Genomic DNA, 20455 nt, shown 5'->3' on the forward strand with positions numbered 1-20455 from the left:
GAAATAAGTAAGAATTGCACTGGAAATCTCATTGGCGCTTTACAATGAGATATCTGCATCATACTCTGTTACACAAACATGTGCACAATATGCTTCTGTTCTGAACAGTTGCATCTTTGCAGGTTTTCTAGGAAAAAGTAAAACTTACTGGAAACTGAATTTTCTTTTAAGGGAGCTGTTCTGGGTTAACAACATGCATATGGTTGTTCTTTTTTGACAGTTTGCATTTAGAGGCGAATCTATCAAATCCATGCTTTCTGAAACAACATGAGAACCAAAACACAGCTATCATTCATAATTCACACTTACCTGAACTTTTAAATGCAGCTTTTCAACCACTGTTTGCAAAAATGCATATATTTGGTAAAAGTGTGCATTAAAATGAATATATTTGTGAAAATACAAAAATGCACTGTATAACGAGAAATTGCCCGCAGAAATGTATAGTCAACACTGCATACAAGTATGTGTTTATTACGAGAAATGCGCACTAAAGTGCTGAAGATTTTCATGAGGATTTTTTAAATTTCTGAGTAACCACAAGCACTGTATATGCTTAATGCTGACTTTTTAAATAAATCGTTACAAACTGAAAGCTTCTGTTAAAAAGTGGGACATAAATATTTTAAATTAAATAGAAAAAATAAAATTGGCATGAAAATGCAAAGCACTAGCGGACCTTGGTTTTTATTAAGGCTGGGCACTAATATGCTGTGCAAATAGGTTTATCTGCTACAAGGAGGAAAAGATCCAATTTCCTCTATGGAAACTTTCCAAAAAAAATAATAATAGGTATCTATTTCAAACAATTATTCATGCATTAATGCACTAATAAACATGTTGCAGTAGATAATGTACTATGCAAAATACATTTTCAAAGAAGCCCAGCTGGCTCTTCTGGAAAGACAGTGTTTTTAGAGGCAAGTAACTAAGCCCTAGGTACTTTCGAGAATATCCTGCTTTTGCTGAGTGCAAGGAGTGCTGATAGGAATCCAACAGCATCTAGCAGGATGAGCTCTGCAATCTGCAGTAGCAGTTTTAATTATGACCATTTTCCAGCAGCGTGGCAAGAGAATATGTTCAGCTCAACATCCATTTTAATAAATAAGAAAAGCATTAATATACTGTGACAAAGTATTGATTTTCTGCAATCAATCTTTCACAATAACAATAAAAGCCTTATATTTTATTAATAGAACTATACAGTTCCAGTCCATTACATCTCCTCTTATTGTTTCTGGACTGCAGTGTGTGTTTTTTATACGAGCAAAATGTTAAAGAGTTATGAGGATGCCTGGCTAGAATGTCTAAAAAACATTTCACTGGAGGTGCCCAGGCATCTTTTATAAAGTGAAATATTATCAGTGCAGCTGTTTATAATTGATTACTCCAATGTTGCTGGAAAACTAGAGAGGGTTGAAGAGGTTTCATTTCCCCCGCTCCTCACCTTAAGAGCTTTCAATCACAGTGTAAAAATCCCAGGCCTTAGTAACAAGAAACAGTCTGCACTCCAGAATCATCTCAGCGCTTGCATATGAACCTGTTTTCTTGTGGACATATTGAACATATGGACCATTGACAATTATTCTTCTACAATATCGTACTCACCTCTCTGAAGAGCTATTGTCTATATGTTAAATAAAACCTATGCACCTTTACCAGTGAGTAACAGTACAATCCTATGCAGTATAATGGATGTTGGGACAAAAAATTCCCATACTTTCATATATTCACTAATGGGGACTGAACTGGCAGTGATTAACCAGGAATGAGACCTTGGGATCATAGTGGATAGCTCAGTGAAGATGTTCACACAATGCTCAGCAGCTGCAAAACAGGCAAATTTCATGTTATGGATCATTAGAAAATGGACTGAGAATAACAACACTGCCATTATCATCATGCCATTATACGAAATGATGCTGAGAGCACACTTGCAATAAATATTGTATACAGTTCTGGTCGCTATTGTAGAGCTGGAAAGGTTTCACAAATGGGCAACCAAATGACCAACAGGTTGGAGTCACTCCGCCATGAATAAAGGTTACAATATTTAGGCTTTTTAGCTTAATGAAACAGGCAAGTAGAGGGTGACAAGATAGAGGTGTGCAAGATTATGCATGCAGTAGAACTTGAAGCTATCCAATGAAACTGACTGTTGGAAGATTCAGGACAAGTATTGCATCAAACAATTAAACTATAGAATTTACACTCACAAGACATAGTGATGACCTTCAACTTTGATTGCTTTAAAAGGGGATTAGATAAGTTCATGAAATATAAGCCTCTGCATAGCTACCAACCACAATGGCTATGTTCTACTGCTGGAGGCAGTATGCCTCCAAATTTTAGTTGCTGGTCACCAAACCATGGGTGAGGGCTATTGCATTCCATCTTGCTTGTGGGCACCCCATAAGCATCTGGTTGGACATTGTGTAAACAGGAAGCTGGAAGATGGTTTTGGCTCCATTTAATAGGGCTCTTCTTATGTTCTTAGATCTGCTCAGAAGTAAGTCCCTTTGGGTTTGGGTTGAAGCCATCATCCTATACACATGTAATTTTGATTTAGTCCAAATCTATGCACACTTAGTTGTAAGTCCCATCAAACTAAGTGGGACTTACTTCTGACTAGACAGATGTCAGACCCACTGCTTTCAAGATATCTTATTCTCTGGTAAATGCATAATTTCATTCTTAGTGGAATGTATCAGTGTGTAGTCACTGTGCATCCTTCAGCATTATATAACATTTTTAGTCATATTTGTAGACATATTTGTGAAAACACACATATGGGGTGAATTTGTACCACCTGAAAGCACTTTCTTTCCATGCCAGCATGCTATAGCAGAAGCTTTTATTTTATTTTTCAAGAGGAAGAAATCACAGGAACGGAAAAAAATGTGCTTGCTGGCATTTTCCATCCACAAAGCAGTAAAAGCCATTTTCCTCTGAGATTTCAGACAGTTTAGTATCTCTGAACATTCTGAACCTAGCTGAGAGAGCAGAACCTCTGCACTGATAAGCTTTTGAATGAATCTTATCTTGAGGTTCAGAGCAAAACTGCTGGGCAATAAATGGTCAGGGCATGTGGGACTTGAGAGCAGCCCCCTCCCCTCCAATAAAACCAGGAGCACTCTCCTGCAAGCTCTGTAAAAGGCTGGCCAGGTAAAGGTCAATTAGAGGGGAAGACAGGAGCTCTCAGAAAACTGGGTCATTTTAGAAGCCAGACTGTTTTGTGATGCAGGACTTTTTGAAGCAAGAAGCCTTTCTTTAAAAAGCGAATGTCTTGCCCAAATGAGGAGGGGGTGGGGAGAAGGAACACTTACAGTACTGGTAGAACAAATGGAAGGCAAGTGAATTTTATTTTGAAGAAGCAAGATATTACTGGAAACATTAAGACAAACAATAACAGTGTCTTTAAATACAGAAGAAGGAAGAAAACAGCCAAGAAGATGGTTGGACCATTAGCCAACAAATGTGTGAAAACATTACTGAAGACTGCAGAGCAACTGGATTTTTTTGCAGCAGTCTTCGTTATGAAAGATATTTGACAGATATTCATGCCTGAACTGCTCTTCCTGGATCTAATTGACAAATTAAAAATTAACAAGTTGCTGCTGGGTCTTGATGACATCCACCCCGGGGTTGTTTAAGAACTCAGATGTGAAGCTGTTGATCTAAAGTTATCAGCTGTTGTTGTTTCTCACATCTTTACAGGAAAGTGTTCTGGGCACCCAAAGACTTTTGGCTTAGGGAATATCCCAATACAGCAGTTGGAAAGTCCGTGTAAATATGCTGCCCAGTACATCAGAAAAGTTACAATATACAGTTCAGTAACAAAATTCAAATTTCCCTGGGGTCATTGTCCTTCTGACTCAGGCAACTTCTGAAAAGCAGTGGCCCCAGCTCTAAAACACAATCTACCAAGATCCCACCAGAGATGGATGAACATTATGTTACGTATAGTAATTTAAATCACTGAAATTGTAAATGCTTGTATGCACTACTATGTGTTTAAATTTTATTGGCTGGTAACTGAATTCTAGAGTGTTCTCTGTTAGTTCTCATGTGATTGGCTAACGTTGGTCACATGGGAGCTATCTAGCAAAGGAGAGACTCCGTTTTATACGAAGCAAGATGACTGTGTTTTAGAATCCACTGTGAACACTGCTAAGTTGAATATAGTGTTGGAGTTCTTCTTCTCTGCTCAAAAGAAAGAGAACAAAGCTGTAGGAGAAGGTAAAAGTGGAGATCTCTCATAGGAGCTGCAAAGCATGGCCTAACTGAGATACAGAAGGCTGAATGCTGAGCTTTGGAAAGAGAGGGAAATAGTTGTTTGGAAGTTAGAAAAAAAAACTGTAAGCCCATGCTTGGATAAGCACTTGACTATAAATATTATGTTATGATTCATCTATAGCGATAAGTTTCTGCAAGTAAAGTTTTTGAATGTTAAAGTCTGGACATTGGTTTAATTTACAAAGAAGAGTGTCAGTCCTATATCTGATTTGAGCTTCTTAGCTGTGATTATGCTATCTTTACTTCAACAGAATACACCCTTAATACAGTGTAATTTCAAACTGTATCTTACTCAGTTGTGTTGTACAATGTGTTTCCTCTTGGTGCAAGGTGATGTTGATGAACATTTAGGAAAAGGAGTATAATAGGTAAAATTATGTTTACAATTTAACATTTTCTGTTTAGTAAAAATTGTTCTGGCCTTTAATTCCATCTTCATTTTATTTTGTGATGAAAGGGACAATTTATTAAGAAATTATGTTCAACTGGAGTAAAGCACAGTCACTTCATTTCAACAGGGCTTATACAGAAAAGGCTTCTGATGGATTATGGCCTTAGAGCCAGTGTGGTGGTTAAGAGCGGTGGACTCGTAATCTGGTGAACCGGGTTTGATTCCCCGCTCTTCACATGCAGCTGCTGGGTGACCTTGGGCCAGTCACACTTCTCTGAAGTCTCTCAGCCTCACTCACCTCACAGAGTGGTGGTTGCGGGGAAGGAGGGGGAAGGAGATTGTTGGCCTCTTTGAGACTCCATAGGGTAGTGATAAAGCGGGATATCAAATCCAAACTCTTGGAGTTAAACTGCAGTTTTGGTGTTTTCTAACTGCATCAAGTACATTAAGCAATGTTTCTAACTTACTGAAATGGGGACAAAATTAACATCTTTTAAAAAATTATTTAATTTACATTTTTGCAGACTCATCATTTCTCACGGTATATCTGTGTTACTCCTTGTTTACAGGACAATGGGGGAGGAGATGACAGCTGCGTTGAAGAAATTTTACGGGTAGGACTCTAGTTTATCCTTCTATTATTTATTAATGCTTGATCTGACTTGGTGCTTCCCAGGCATTCTATAACAAATACCAACAGTTTGAAATATAAAGACCAGAGAAAAGAGAAATCTATATGTTGCATGGGCAATATGATTAGTGTCATGATGTGGTTAGTCACTAGATGGCACTGGATTTAGTTGTATCTGCATGGTATCAGGAGTTTCCTCCTGCTGTTCTGTTGTCATTGGAGAGAGAATAATGTTCTCCTATAGAGTCCTGGAGAGTCTTCCTTAACAATGATGTCAATGTAGGCTAGACAAACGAAAACCAGGCCCTAACATTGGTGTTTCATTTTCCTTTAAAGGAATGTGGGGAATTTATGGTATGTTCATTAACCTGAGGAAAAGATTTATGTCTGTTGCTGCTCTAACCTCCTTCCACCAAATATCTTAAATCCAATTGTTACTGACAGGAATTGAAGACACACGAGGTTTCTATGAAAACCTTACACTTATAGGAGAATTATGGAAAGCTCACATTTTAATTATTATTTTCTTGTATAAGTTGCAAGCAAGATGCTTTCATTTCTCTCCAGTGCATTATAATTGTTTGGCATTTATTGAATTCATATTGTTCTGGCACTCCCTTGCTTCCCCATCCCTCTTAATGAAACAAAATATCAATAAATGGGAAAGTGAATACAGTGGTATCTTGGTTCCCAAACTTAATCTGTTCTGAAAGTCTGTTCCAAAACCAAAGCGTTCTAAAACCAAGGTCTGCTTTCCCATATAAAGTAATAGAAAGTAATGCAAAATGGATTAATCCTTTCCAGACTTTTAAAAACAATCCCTAAAACAGCAATTTAACATGATTTTTACTATCTAATGAGACCATTGATCCATAAAATGAAAGCAATAATCAATGTACTGTACTATAAAATAAATAAGACAGCATTGTAGATGATAATTTTTTTCAAAAAAAAAAAACCCTTACGTGCACTGATGATAGTCATTGTTTGGAAGGGGGGCTTTTATCCATTTCTACAGTCACACAATCAATCAATCAGTAGCTGAACTGGGTTCCACATAGTCACAAAAACAAGTCACAAAAACAAATTCACAAGCCACAGTCACAAGTCAGTCCCATAAAACGAAGAACAAGTCACAGTCAAAAAAACAAAAAAGGCACAAAAACAAAAATGCAAAAAAATAGCAAAAACAAAAGCTCCAAATATCACCTCTGTGTTGCATGGGTGCTCGGGATTCAGCAGCCGACAGCTCAACAGGAAGCCTCTGATTAGCAGCGGGGGACTCAATTTACAAACGGAACACACTCAACAAGAAGCGGAACATGTTCAGCTTCCAAAGCAAAGCTCACAAACTGGAACACCTACTTCCGGGTTTGCAGCGTTCTGTTTCCAAGTTGTTCATAAACTAAGCTGTTCTAAAACCAAGGTACCACTGTGAGAAGTTTGGGAGGATAAGTAAGGGAAGAGCAAGTGAGTCCACGAAAATACAAGAATAAAGTAAAAATGCAAATAAGTAAGAAAATAAGTGAATTAAAATGAAACACTTAATCAAGTACAAGGCACCATCATTTTGGGGCCAAATACAAAATTGTAGTGTAGGCCCCCTGCCACATGCATTTGACAGTCTTATGCCAGACATACAATTTCATTAGATTTGGGAAAAAGTTAATCTTAGTTCTGAAATTACATTGTGACATACACTGGAGCTTTTCTACCATAGCCCATCCCGCCTCACCCATCTTGCTGTTTTTCTTGGAGAATAGTCCTACAAATCTTGCATATAACTTTATAAGATTTTGGTTGGTAAAGGCTTTGGGTGCAGGGTTGGCCTGTCCATGAGGCAGATTGAGGCAGCTGCCTCAGGCAGCGGAATCCAAGGGGCACCTCTGCAGGGGGACACCACTGCTACCAATGGAGGAGAGGTGGTTTCCAGGTTCTGGTGAGATCTCATTTACTGGGGTCCTGGGAAGGTTGTGTGAGGCCTCCACACAATCCAGAACCCTGAAACCACAGCTGTGTGACCCCAGGCTTGGACAGGAGCAAAGCATGGGGAGCTGCAAGGAGGGAGAGGAGGAATGGGAATTCTGCCATGTCCAGTGGCATGACATTATCATGATCCTGTTCATGTTTTGATTTTTTAAAAAAATTCTAATTAACATAGCATTACTGCAAATATTTTATAAATGGAACCATTTACGTTATTCTTTTCTGCCCTTTTCATTGCAAAATCATGAATTACGTCTTCAAATTCAAGTTCATACTCACTTGACTGAGGTAAATGAACTATTCTTGCTGAACTGAAAGACTGATTGATACCCTTTAGCATTATTTAGTTCTCTTTGTTTAACCTCCTTATGTTTCTTGTCAGATACAGTCATATGAGGGGTGTGTGTGTGTGTGTGTGTGTGTGTGTGTGTGTGAACTAGAACAATAAGTAAAAAGGCAGGACCATATTTTTTAAAACCCAGCATATTTTACCAACATATAATTACTGTATTGGCCTGAATATAAGCCTCACCTTTTGCCCAAATTCCGACCGTGAAAAGCTAAAGTGCAGCTTATATTGGTGACCTTACAGTGCGGGGCAAACAGCGCCAGGGGCGCAGCAAAGCTGTGTCCGCCCTGCACATGGTCCCCTGCCCTCTCCCCCAAGGCTGGGAACACAGCAGCCCCCCACCCCCAGTATGCAGCCATGAGCAGCGAGGAATGGAGTGGCTTATATTCGGGTATTTTTCCTTTTTTTCCTTCCCCTCCCCCTCCAATTTTAAAGGTGCGGCTTATATTCGGGTGCAGCTTATATTTGGGCCAATACGGTATATAGAAATAAAAAATAACAATAAGATAAAACCTCTTCTGAGCAGTATGGTGAAATATAATGCTGAAAGACATATGAATAAAGCTAGCAAATACAAGTAAATAGACCTTTCAGCTTCTAAACAATAAGATTAAGCAACTTCTAGAAGCAATGGTAGAATACAATGTGTACTGAAAGACAGGAGAATCTGGTAAGTTGAGCAGTTTCTGACATCCAAATGACCTGTTTACAATATTAAGTCCCAATATGGAAGCTCCTTTGGACACACATTCCATTTACACCTGCAATTCCTGGTCTAGCAAGTGATATACGCAAAGAATCTGGTTTCCACATGTGGATCTCCTTAGTTACATTAGGTTGCGTGTCTGGGAAAGCCTTGCGGCCAAATACAACAATCCTACTTCATTATATTTTTGAATCAGAAACTAAAAGTGAGACAAGGTCAGACATCTGAGAGCAGATGTTGAGTTAGTCAAAATAATTTACAAATATATTTCCTGAAACAGGAAGCAAGAGTGCAGTGTGGGCTAAACAAGATAGACGTCTAACAATAGTTCGCAAATAATATAGCTAGAAGTTGCAAGAAAACATGATCTTTTCCATTTTTCTTCCTCTTTACAACGTGGAAGATCTGTTCTGGTCAGGATTCTTTCAATGTAGCTTGGTAAAAACTTGTTCTGCTTGAAAAGCGTGAATATGTTATTCTGCCCCTCTCAGTTTGTTCTTCTTTATTCCCTTAAAATTCCATTAAAGAAGTCTATTAAAATAAAAAAACTGTGCTCTTTGGAGACTTCATTTTTATTCTATAAAATTGGAATCCTACTGAGGTATAAATAAAGCCTGTGAGTGAATTCTGAGCATATTTTAAACTACCTAAGAGAAGATTAAGATGGCTGAAGTTCATTGACTCAGATTGTCAACAGTTTGCTGCTAGCTGAAATGATTAATCGCTTTGATAGAAAACAGAAGTAAATTTATCAAAAGGGAAGAAAAATAAGCAGGAGGGACAGTGCTGACTATAGGGGCAAGTTGATTGGTTGTTTAATAATGCATAACAAAGTGTATGTCAGATTATAAGGAAATCACATGTAGCTGAAAGAAAATGAAATAGCATCATGGTAAGAAATATTTGTCTTACTTAAGCTAACCAGTGCAAGCTTTGAATCTGTTGAAATCAATGAAATTTCCTGACAAGTAAAGCCTTTTAAAAAAAAGTCACATGGGGCATAAAATGTCCCAAGAAGAAATCTGTCTATCTATCTATCTATCTGATCAGTAGGGGGCTTCTTTTTCTAGTATTGCAGTAAAATGCGGCCCCATGATGGTTGCTTTTAAATGAGACTTGCTTCCCTGGATCAGTTTTTAAGTGCTACACTTCTGACATCACATTCATGGGTTTGTTCTGGGACAGTTAACTATCACAACATGCAGTGGAATTTGGCTAGGGTAGTAAAATGTCCTACCACCATCACCACTAATGTTGGTTCAAGGTTTCCTTGTGTTGGATGAGGACTGAAGTGCCAGGAAGTTACCTATATAGAAAATGCTGTCCATCAGTGTTAATTACCTAGATCAACTTCCCTAAGCTGGTTTTGAACAGCATATCCCCATATCCCAGGACAATCTCCTTTCAAAACTGAGTGATATGGTAGAGGGAACATTAGAGGGAATGTTTGTGATATGGTAGAGGGAAAAGGTCAAAAGACTCAAGGCAGGGCTTTTTTCCAGCCCAAACTCGGTTCCGGCACCTCTCAGGTGGGCGCCATTGCCTTTATAAGAGAACAAGGGATGCGTTATTGCTGAGTTCTGGTACCTCTTTTTCCAGAAAAATGGCACTGCTCACTGGAAATACCAAAAGCAGGGTCTGAATCCCAACCAGGTATTTTGTTATGGAAGTTCCATTAGCAAAAATAGCAGTGGAATTCGGTAACTTTCTGCTGCAGTTCTAATGTTTTGTTGTTATGCCGTAAGGGCTGTTTTAAAATGTTAATTTATTGCTTTTTTAGTTAGCCACTTCCTCAAAATCAAAAGCTGAGTACAAATGTTTGAAATATATACACACATTACAAAGTATAGTACACACGTGCTCTCTGGAATTATCCACTTTGTTCTATATTACAAGCCTTAGATAGCGGTGTTTATGTACTACAGTTCTTTTTGACTTGAAAATGTGTATATTTTGGGAGGGGGGAACTCATAGAAATCAGCACTTACTGTGTGTCAATTGGTCCTTTAATATTTTCTTAAATGATGTTTGACTTGCACTGTAATTTCCTAAGAAGATGGTATGTCTTGATGGAGTATTGAGCACTTAAGAAAACCTAGACCTTTTGTATCTGCCACTTATTTCCTGATTATCTTTCTGGAGGTCAGGCCCTTCATTTTGACACTTAATGAATAAAATGTCTACGTTGCAGGAAATGGGATAATGAATTGTGAAAAGACATAATCAGCAATGACTAAATAATTAAGGGAATTGAAATGTAGAGTCATCAGGGAATGCATTAATAATAACATGATTTTTCCATATGCTAAAAATGCTGCCTTTAAAAAAAAAAAAACCAGTCATCACACATGCTCTGTGTCAAGAAGAAAGAAATTTAATAGGAACTGTAATTAGATGTTCTGCTTTTAACTGACTGAATAAAAGATGAAATCATATAGAAAGTATATTTAGATACAAGCCAGAAAGTAAACTGATTATTATTCATAGTCCTGCTAATAGGAGCTCTAATTTATGCATCTAGTGGGAATCATGTTAAGCAATTAGGAAGCTGTGTCACACTTCACTTGCCTTTATGCATTTACATATTTATATATTTTTCAATAACATGATAACATTTCCCATCGTTTAGTCTGCAATCCTATAACCACTTACCTGGCAGCAAGCCCCATTGAACTCAATGGAACTTACGTCTAAGAATGGGCTGTTAGTTGCCTTTATTGCAAGTACCTGCCTAGATTATTACTCTGACATTCTGTCTAATAAATATAGCTGCTGCAGTTCCAAAGCTGTCTGATGTTCATGGGAAAGAGCATCAAACATGCTTCTGGTTCTGTTTTTTCAAAGCCAACCTACCGCATTCCACTACACTTATGGAATGGGCACTACACTCAATGCATGCTCAGCCTGGAACAGAGGAGGGAAACACAACCAGAAAAGACACAAATGGTGGGCAGATCCTCAGTGCCCCTGGCACCACTTGTCAAAACCCACCAATCAAGGACTGTGCTGGCAAACATGTCCACATGTCACCTTCGTGTGGAGGGAGTCAATGATATTAAAATGGGCAGAATGACCCAACATATATGCCCCAGCATTATGCAGCATGCAAAAGAATGCCCCACTGATCCCTGCCTGCTAGCTCCAATAGCACAGCCAGCAATGATCCCACTACTGCCAGGCTGAAGCTATCCCTACGGGCAGGTCATACTCCTCACAGCCACCATTTTGAAGCACATAGAGCAAAGGGAAGAAAGGAGAGTCCATTCAACACATCACCCACATATCTCTCTGGGCAGAACACCTGAAGAAGCTGCACATTAGCCTTCCTGGGACAACTGCTAAGGACTCTTGACAAGTAACCAAAGGAAGGAACCAGAATGAGCAGTGAGAGCAGTCATAGACACAGATGGAAAGCAGCAGCCTCCAGTGGCTCACCAAACAGGACATTAGGTTGGGGAGCAGCAGATAGGAGTTCAAGCCTCAGCAGAAGAAAAAAGGGGGAAGGATTTTTTATGCACAGTGTTCCCTCATTGTTTAGCATGAATTTTCTCCCTGTTTCTGACCCTTTAAGCTTTAAATATGAACGATATGAGGCCAAAGTATTATAGCCCCATGCAGGGCATTCTTATAATTTGAGTTACGGTTTCCCACTGTGGAGTTTATATACTGGTGTTTGTATGCTGGAAGTGGGTCCTGAATTCTATCATATGCTTATGCGCTGTCCTGGTGACATGAGCAGAGTAGTCTCTGTCCCATGAGCAGCTTATTTTTAATGTTTTCCCTTCCGCTGAAGACAATGGATGGGGAATTATTTGTGCCATGTCTGAGGTGTTGTGCTAGCAACACAGACATGATCATGGATTGAAGGAGTGTAAGATACGGTTAAGGGCCAAATCCAAGTATTGAAGATCTCCCGGTATGTGTGTAACCTGCTTCTATTCCTGCAAAACAAAATAATTCCAGAAAGTTAAAAAGTTTACTTTAGGTCTTTCTCCTGCCTCGCAAGCCACAGAAATCAGGTTCATGATTTCTTGGCCCCCTCACTATCTCTTGGCTCCAGGCTTGACGTTTTGGCTGCAGAACATCTTTTATAATTAGGCTGGCAAAAATTTCTATTACCTTTCTCTGCTCACTCCAAGGTCTAATTGACAGCTGTTCCAGTCCCGCTCCCAGATGGCCAAGCCAACACCTTGAAGTTGAGCTGCCTCTGATATAATTTACTTCCACCTGTCACGTTAGGGAGCTTTCAGGCTAAAACAGAATTTATTCCCAGGAGCAGCACTTCTGACTTCCTTATATTAGTTACTCTGTAGACCCACTTATTTTCCTCCCTCTCTCTATTCATTCAACTGTTGTCCTATAACATGTTGACCATTATGTTAAGTTGTCTTTGCATATATATTTTTAACAACCAGATTTTGAGGGCAAATGTGAGAGAGAAATTATTGTTTCAAACTTTTACTTATCAAGTCTGGAGACCTGATTCTCATTACAGAATTTATTTCAGAAATGCTGGTGCTTCATTTATGGCTGTCTCTGTTGTCTCTTCCCAACCCTTGTCTAATCATTAAATAAAATCGGTGTATTACTACATTAGCAAAACAACAACACAACCCACATGATTGTTTAATAGGGTATGTTGCAGAAAATGGAGTGTTAAATGGTCTCACTAGATTTTTATTTTGTAAGAGTGCATTAGGAAGCTGCTTTGGTAGGGTGCTGCTTTCATATGTGGAAGAAATCACTTGTACTGTACATCATTTTTATATCTTGTTGCTAAGCAACATATCATGGTGCGAGTATTGCAAAGGTGTCTGCTTTCTCATTAAAAATGTTCATGTTGCTCTTTAATCTTGCTAAATTAGTACTGTTATTTGTATTATGTTGCCTCCTTTTGTGTTTATTGATTGAGGTTTCCAGCCAATGGATTTTGAAGAAACCTATCAGGGTTTTATTAAGTTGCATTTGCAATTGTAACTTAGACCATATGTGTCCATGATACTCCCTTGTTTCTCAGTTCATCAGCACTTGTTTTCAGACAGGGAATTGAACATTTGTGCTCACAGTCATAAAGGTAATTGGAATCATGGTCTAGGCTGTCATCTGGATCTCATTACATGTCATGGCAAGACTCCTACTGGCTTGGATCCAAAACAACAACAACAATAGCCATGCAAAACCCTGAGCGGAAATAATATAGCCACTAGATCTGCTCTGCAAAGCACCAACAGAAGAGTTTAACCAATGGCACAGTGAGTCAAGAGTTACACAGCAGTGTGCAAAATATGGATGGCAAGCAAATATAGATGGGAAAAATGGAAATATAGAAATGTGGCTCAGCTGAAAAAAGAAAGGGCTTGAAAAAGATCCTTGGGTGATCCTCTGTGGAGTGGGGGGGGAAGGAAATTGGGTCTAGAGTTTATATGGTTTATATGGACCTGTGCAGAGACATTTAAGAACAGCCTGGTTGCATCATGAACATTCCAATAGGAATGCCACTTATATGTGTTTTTGTTAATGCTCCTGTTTCCCAAGAGCTAACCAAGTCTTTGTGCAATATGGTTTTAGTATAAATTGGCACCTTCTGACATTTTGCAAGAGCTTGTGCATTAAACTATGCAATGCCTTGCGGTAGTATCTTAAGACATTGTGCTAACAGGAGCTTCTTGTGGTTGGCACCTGGCTGTTTTGAGAGACAATGGAGTGTGCCTCTGGAGGTGGTGTTAGCAGCACCGACTGACCTCCGTAAGGTGCAAAAGCCTGGGCAGTGTGTATGGATGTCCTGGGCTGCCCAGACAACAAGATCCCACTCTTGGCCTCACTGATATGGTCCAAAGTAAAGCAGAGCAATACATTTGGCACCAGCTTGGCTGCAGGAGTTGCTGGAAGGAGGTGTACAAGGTTACATCCATCCATCTTAGCAGGAGCGCACAGCCAGATTTCAGCTCTTTTCCCATGCAAAGTTCTTGTGCAAATTTGCAGGCAACCTTTCCATTTTCAGAAGGGGCTTTTGATTGGTAGAGGGGCCCAGTTGGATTCAACCCACAGGTTTTCCCTGAGACATCTTTAGGAAGTAGCATTCTACTCTCTCCTAATTTGATATTGCTACAGTTCCTATTATTTTACAAAGCATCCTAATCTATAGGACCAATTTTACTATGGATTATTCTAAGCACATATATATTATATGTCGTTTCTGCGAATTAAGCAGCTGAATTTATTTTATATTTATAGTCTTCCATATGCACACTGTAGCAGTATAACATCTTATATTGTGTGCAAATGATTAAAAGGATAAAATCTTTACAAGATGCGTAACTGCTTGAATTACTACTCTCTTTTATATATTTTCACATGAAAATGTAAAGGCCAAAGGCATTTCCCCACATTTAGTACCATTAAATCCATCATTAAACCTCTTGCTAAACACAGAATAAATTTAATAGAGCACCTCAAGTACAGATGCTGATGCCATGGTGTTAATATTGTTGCAGATAAAAACGTAATAAATATTGCATTGCCAAGATAGCATTAGTCATACTATTGATTATATAGACAAAACGAACAATATTATTGAGATTAATGACCACCGTATATTTATGTTAATGTGTTGATCTAGTCACTAGGATTGATACAAGGATCCTAGAACATGGCAGTATTTTCAAACAGCAGAATGTTTATTCATTCTTTAAATAAATACATCATAAGGTTTTCTTATTTATTTATCTGTAAAAAAACAGCACAAGGACATCGCCTTTCACTGCTGGTTGTTCTGAAAAAGGTTACAGCATGTAGTATTGGGTATTGGTACAAGTTTTTAAAAATGTACTGAAATAAAAATACAACTTGATTATGAAACTACCTGTTTTAGACCATATTTTTTAATTGCAATAATTAAATTCCTGTTTTCTTACCACCACACCTTAATTTAGCCACATTTGTTTACTGTGCAGCAACCATGAATACTGATTGGATGATAATTGTTCTTGTATGCTTTTTGATTTACAAACAGAATTTTGGTATGTTAGCCACTTAACTGCATTTTCATTGCATATGTAGGTCCATGCCATTTTACCTTACACATTATTTGAAAAATGCCAGCAAGAATTTTCTCATCCTCTGAAATGGTCATTGCATTAGTAGATACACTCACTGCCTTTTCTTTCTGCCTGAGGAGTATCCAAGTGGCTCCGGTTGACAAGGAGATGTACTTCGATTAATGCTGTTGTCATCTGAATAGTTTCAATATCTATTTTATAGTCGCCCTAGTGGCACTTTACATAGATTAAATGTGAATTTCTTCTAGTGTCTGTCTAAGATAATCATGCACAGTAAGCATTATGAACTCTTCTTCAATCAGTAGAATGTTGTGGTTGCTATGCCAACAACTTGAGATCCAGTATGTACAACAGAGTGTAGAAAAAGTGGACGTCTTCCTAAGCCATAGCTTCCAGATCTTCTAATGTGGCCCTCCAGATGTTCCTTAACTCCCATACCTCCCAGCTGTTTGGGGTAATGGTAAGGGCTGAATGGAGCTATAGCCCAGCAACCTGTGAAATGCCACAGGTTAGCCAACTCTAACATTCTAATGTTCACCCTACCGGGGATGATGCCATCTGGGTCCACATTCTCCAGTGCTTCCTGAGATTGTCAGAGCCAGCACTCGGAAGATGGTTCAGAACACAAAAAGAGCTCTGATGAACCAGAACAAAGGCCCATCTAATCCAGCATTCTGTTTTCACTGGCAAAACCAGAAGCCCCCAAAAAAGTATGCAAGCATACCTATGATTCCTAGCAACAGGTATTCAGAAGCATACTGGTGGTATAACATAGCCATTGAGGCTAGTTGTCTCTTCCTCTCACCTGTCAGCACTTAAGAGGATTCTGCAGATCATTTAGGAGAGAGATTGTCAGCCTAGACCAGACAGTCGCTGTCAGAATGATGAGCTAGGCACCATGGTGGGGAGATAACTCTCGGCCAGTTAAATCATGCTGGCTAGGCTGTGATCGAGAGGAACGCAGTGATGGGGTGAGGGTGCAATTTCCCTGCCCATCACAGTACTGAGCTAGGCTGTAATGCAAAGGAAAATAGCTGGAGGAGAGCTCATAACAAGGCACCACAAGGGGACTTAGCATGGGGAAGATCATAGGAAGGGGTGATTTCTGTGTGTGCGCACTGTATGTGTAGTGCTCTGAGATAGGGTGCATTTACATGCTCGTGTGTGTTGGCCATGCTCACTTTTTGGCTGTACCCATTGTGCCATGCAACCTCCAGATTAGGGTTTGCTGGCCCAATTTTCTTCTTAAGACAAGAAAGGTTAAGTACCATTGAGTCATCAGCCAGCCATTCACTATGTGGCCAACGCTGATATCAAGACTGAAATCCCATTTGGGACTAAGCCCTGATAAACTCATTGGGACTCACTTTCAACAACATGCAAATAAGTGTTTATGTAGGAATTGTCCAGATATTCTCAGCAAAGTATAGGAAGCAGGATTAAGAAAGAAATTAAGCTGAGGCTTTACAAAAGCCAAGCCATTCCCCCCCCCAAATAAAATTCCCTGTTTTCTGTATTTTATTATTACCAGCACATGTCTTGAAATATTTCTTCTAAGCATGCACTGCATGCATGGCGGAGGAGGACACTATGCATACAAAATGCAAATCTGGAATCTGACATGGTACCCAGATGTCAGTGTATCATCTTCACACAAAGATTTGGGGTTAAGGGAGGGGCATGTGTCCAGAGGGGTCAGGGGAAGGTGAAATAATCCAAACTGGGCTTCCTGAGGTTAAAAAGAAATCCATAAGGCGGGGGGGGGGGTAGAGAGAGAGAAGTTGAAAAGGGACGAGAAGCCAAACTTGATGGGATTTCAAAGTGAGGTTAATTATAGAAAATAAAACTGATTGGAAAGAATCTGTACATTCTTTTAGGGTCAGCTGAAGGTTATATTTATTATGTATTTACTGTTGTGGAGGGGGGGATGATTAACAAAATCAATCCTCCTGGCAAACTGGGAATATCCCCTCACTCACCGAAGTTTAGGATATTCCACCATTCTTCAGCAGAATTTCTTTTTCTTTGAGAAAAATAAGTGGCTCACATAAATGTAAACTAAGTTTTAATAATAAAGAAAACTGTAAGAAAATAACATAATGTCTGAGAGAAACTGAAACAACATCATGAGGCAAGCCTGAGGCAAGACAAGAGGCAGTTGGTCCCTCTTAACTGAAGTTCTTAACTGAACACACACGGAAGGGAGGGGCTGATTCCGGAACAAGAGACACAAGCCCTGCCCACCAGATACCATGCACACTACTATTCAAATTAGGCCCCAGTGTTTTTCTTACATATACCCTGCCCATCTAACTGGGTCGCCCCAGCCACTCTAGGAGGCTTCCAACATATAAAAGCATAATAAAACATTAAAAAGCTTCCCTATACAGGGTTGCCTTCAGGTGTCTTCTAAAAGTTGTATAGTTACATGTCTCCTTGGCTTGGGGGTCGCATAACTCCATATGGTCCAATGAAAATAAGGATGTTATACCATACCCTTTCCCATTTCTCTGATGAAAATAGTGGCGTTCTAAGGAAAAGTGGGACAATCTGGGATCAAATCAGGAACCGGGATGGCTTCTGTAAATCTAGGACTGTCTCTGGAACACAGGGACACTTGAAGGATCTGCAGGTCTGGACAAACATGGGCCATGGGCATAGCCAGGGTTTTTGTTGGGGGGGGCAGGACTTTGTTAGGGGGGCCGGACCAATGTGATTGCTTAGTTAAATATTTCTATTGCTCAGTTAAGTATTTCTATTCTATTGTTTTACTTGATTGGGGGAGGGCAGCTGCTCAATGCACCTAGTTGTATGTATGTTTTGAATAGTGTATATATGTAATTTGACTGAAGAATATTTCAAACTTTATTTCAAGTTAAACCACTTTGCCCAGGAGAGGTGGTATAGTGCCTAGAAACCTCAATAGTATGTTGTGGCTTTATTCATGATTGTAAAATGCTTTGAAATTGACAGATAAAAGACAACTCATGCTGTTACAGTAGTCCTAAGTATTATTGCTTTAAAGGATGAAACAAAAGAGAGAGGGGGGCAATTACAGGTTTAATACTCTTGACTATAAACACAAGCACTGTAGCATAACAATTGCATAACATTTAAAAAATAAATATTTATCTTCAAACATAAGCATAATTAAAAATAACCTGGCACTCTGTTTAAAAATGTTCAGTTTCCTGCAAACATATAGCAGCATAGAAAAGAAGAAGCCATGTGATGAAGCATAGGGAATGCTGTGTTGCTGTCATTCTGGAGAGTAAGTTGCCGATGTGTAGCAAACACATGGAGTTGCTCCATTTCTAGCTCAGAAAACAGTTTCATTCTAAAGGAAGTTGTTTGTTGTGAGAGTAAATGAAGAGCATGCCTTTTGTGTCATTGTAATGTGCCATCTGCTCCCCTTCGAGTCCCAAGTGGAAGGACCCAGTTTAAGAAGTTAGCAGCAACTCTACTTTCACGTCTTATCCAAGTCAAGACTACCTAGCTGGCCTAAATGATCAGTCAAGGATTTAAAAGCACCTAGTTTGCAAGGGTTACTAAACAATTTCTAATTACAGGATCAGATACGTAAATTGAAGGCTAGTTGATTGCACTAGTACCGCTTATTCTGTAGACAGAAAGACAACACAGGCTTAACTCACACTCTGTTACTGTGTGCAAAACCTTTATGTATCAGCGAAGAAGAATGTGTGAGAAGGAAAGTGTTTTTCCACACATTAATAGCCCAAGATGAGTTTACCATCTGGCACAGTGGATTTCAAGTCACCAAGAAGTATTAAACACGAACACTCATAAAGATACTTTTAACAGAGCCATTTTCTGGTGTGTACTTTAAGTTCCATCAGTTTGATTCTGATCTTTTCCTTTTGTACCCTTGCCACTTCTTTGTAACCCCTCCCCCCCCCCACACTTCTCACACTGGTCAAATTTATTGTTTTATTGTTACAGCAGGATGAAAATAATTTCAAGGAAGGAGTTTTCATACAGCGTTTTGAATTCTCTACAGATAACTACACTGAAAAGGTCCTGGCGATACCTTAGTAGCAAATATAATTTGCTTTGTTCTATTATTTCAGTGTAGGTATGTTAAACGCCTTGATAAAAAATTGTATGAAGCTTGTACGTAGCTGTACGAAATGTTACAGCCAAGCCCGTAACACATAGCATCAAGCTAAGAACAAATGGTGTAATAGAGAAGGAAAAACTATGTTTCACTTCTGTTCATGACTATTGTGATGAACATGACCACAGTTTGTGTGGTTACGGGGTTTTTTTTTCCATTTAACTAAGAAGTTGCTATTAAGACTGAAAAACGTGTAGCCCATGGTTACAATTTTGGCAGTTCCAACATTTTTGGGTAATGATACTATCACATAACAGAATAATGGAAGCTAAATTTCATGTGGATATCCTATTTGTGATAATTAATATGCGTTCTTCAAAATTCTTCATCTAAACCACACATAAAACCTCATTCCAAATTGTAAGAGGTGATGAAAGGGGCACATTTAGATGTGACAGCAAACCATGGTTTCCTGTCTTGTGCACAAGCAGCCATGAACCTTGGTTGTGTGCAGCCTTTCATTTCCTCTTCCTCCTCCACATGTAATGGGAAGAGACAGACAGCCATTTGTCATTGTGTTCAAATGCAGCAAACTGTGCTTTGCCCTTCAAACCAGAACCTGAACCATAGTTCAATCTTGGTTCATAAATAGCATCTTGTGCTTTAGTTGATAAGTGGCAAATGCTAATAACCTATTCTTTCACCTTTTGTTGTTGTTGTTAACCCAACTCCTTTATATTTCATCTGGTGGAGACTAAATGTTGCCATTTTATTTTAGCGCTAATAACTATATATTGAACTCTGCTCTGTACTTCTTATTTCAGCACTAAATAAATGCATGTGGCCCAGATCTAGAATGAAATTAACCCCAATATGACCTTGTTCAAATATTTTAGCACCAAAAATGTAAAGGCTACTGCAAAATTTTTTTTTTTCTTTCCAGTAGCACCTTAAAGACCAACT

The 20455-nt window shown here is 39.0% G+C and overlaps 1 protein-coding gene and 2 long non-coding RNA genes across 4 annotated transcripts in view; 1 reads left to right on the plus strand and 2 right to left on the minus strand.

Annotated features, from left to right (window-relative positions):
• Window positions 1-20455, plus strand: part of AFF3 (ALF transcription elongation factor 3) — a 223992-nt gene that overhangs the window by 87500 nt on the left and 116037 nt on the right. The window contains exon 4 of the mRNA XM_083735433.1: window positions 5257-5301. Coding sequence (XP_083591559.1) covers window positions 5257-5301 — 45 coding nt within the window. The remainder of the gene's footprint in view (window positions 1-5256; window positions 5302-20455) is intronic.
• The window catches only part of LOC310843142, a 102428-nt gene that overhangs the window by 47328 nt on the left and 34645 nt on the right, over window positions 1-20455 (minus strand). The window lies entirely within an intron of this gene.
• On the minus strand, window positions 1721-17704 carry LOC310843153. Its single transcript, XR_014563539.1, has 2 exons — window positions 17397-17704; window positions 1721-1827 (listed from the first exon to the last, which is right to left on the minus strand). It is a non-coding gene; the product is annotated as an uncharacterized lncRNA (long non-coding RNA).

Source organism: Podarcis gaigeae (genome assembly GCF_964106915.1).
Source record: "Podarcis gaigeae genome assembly, chromosome: 4".
NCBI lineage: Eukaryota > Metazoa > Chordata > Lepidosauria > Squamata > Lacertidae > Podarcis > Podarcis gaigeae.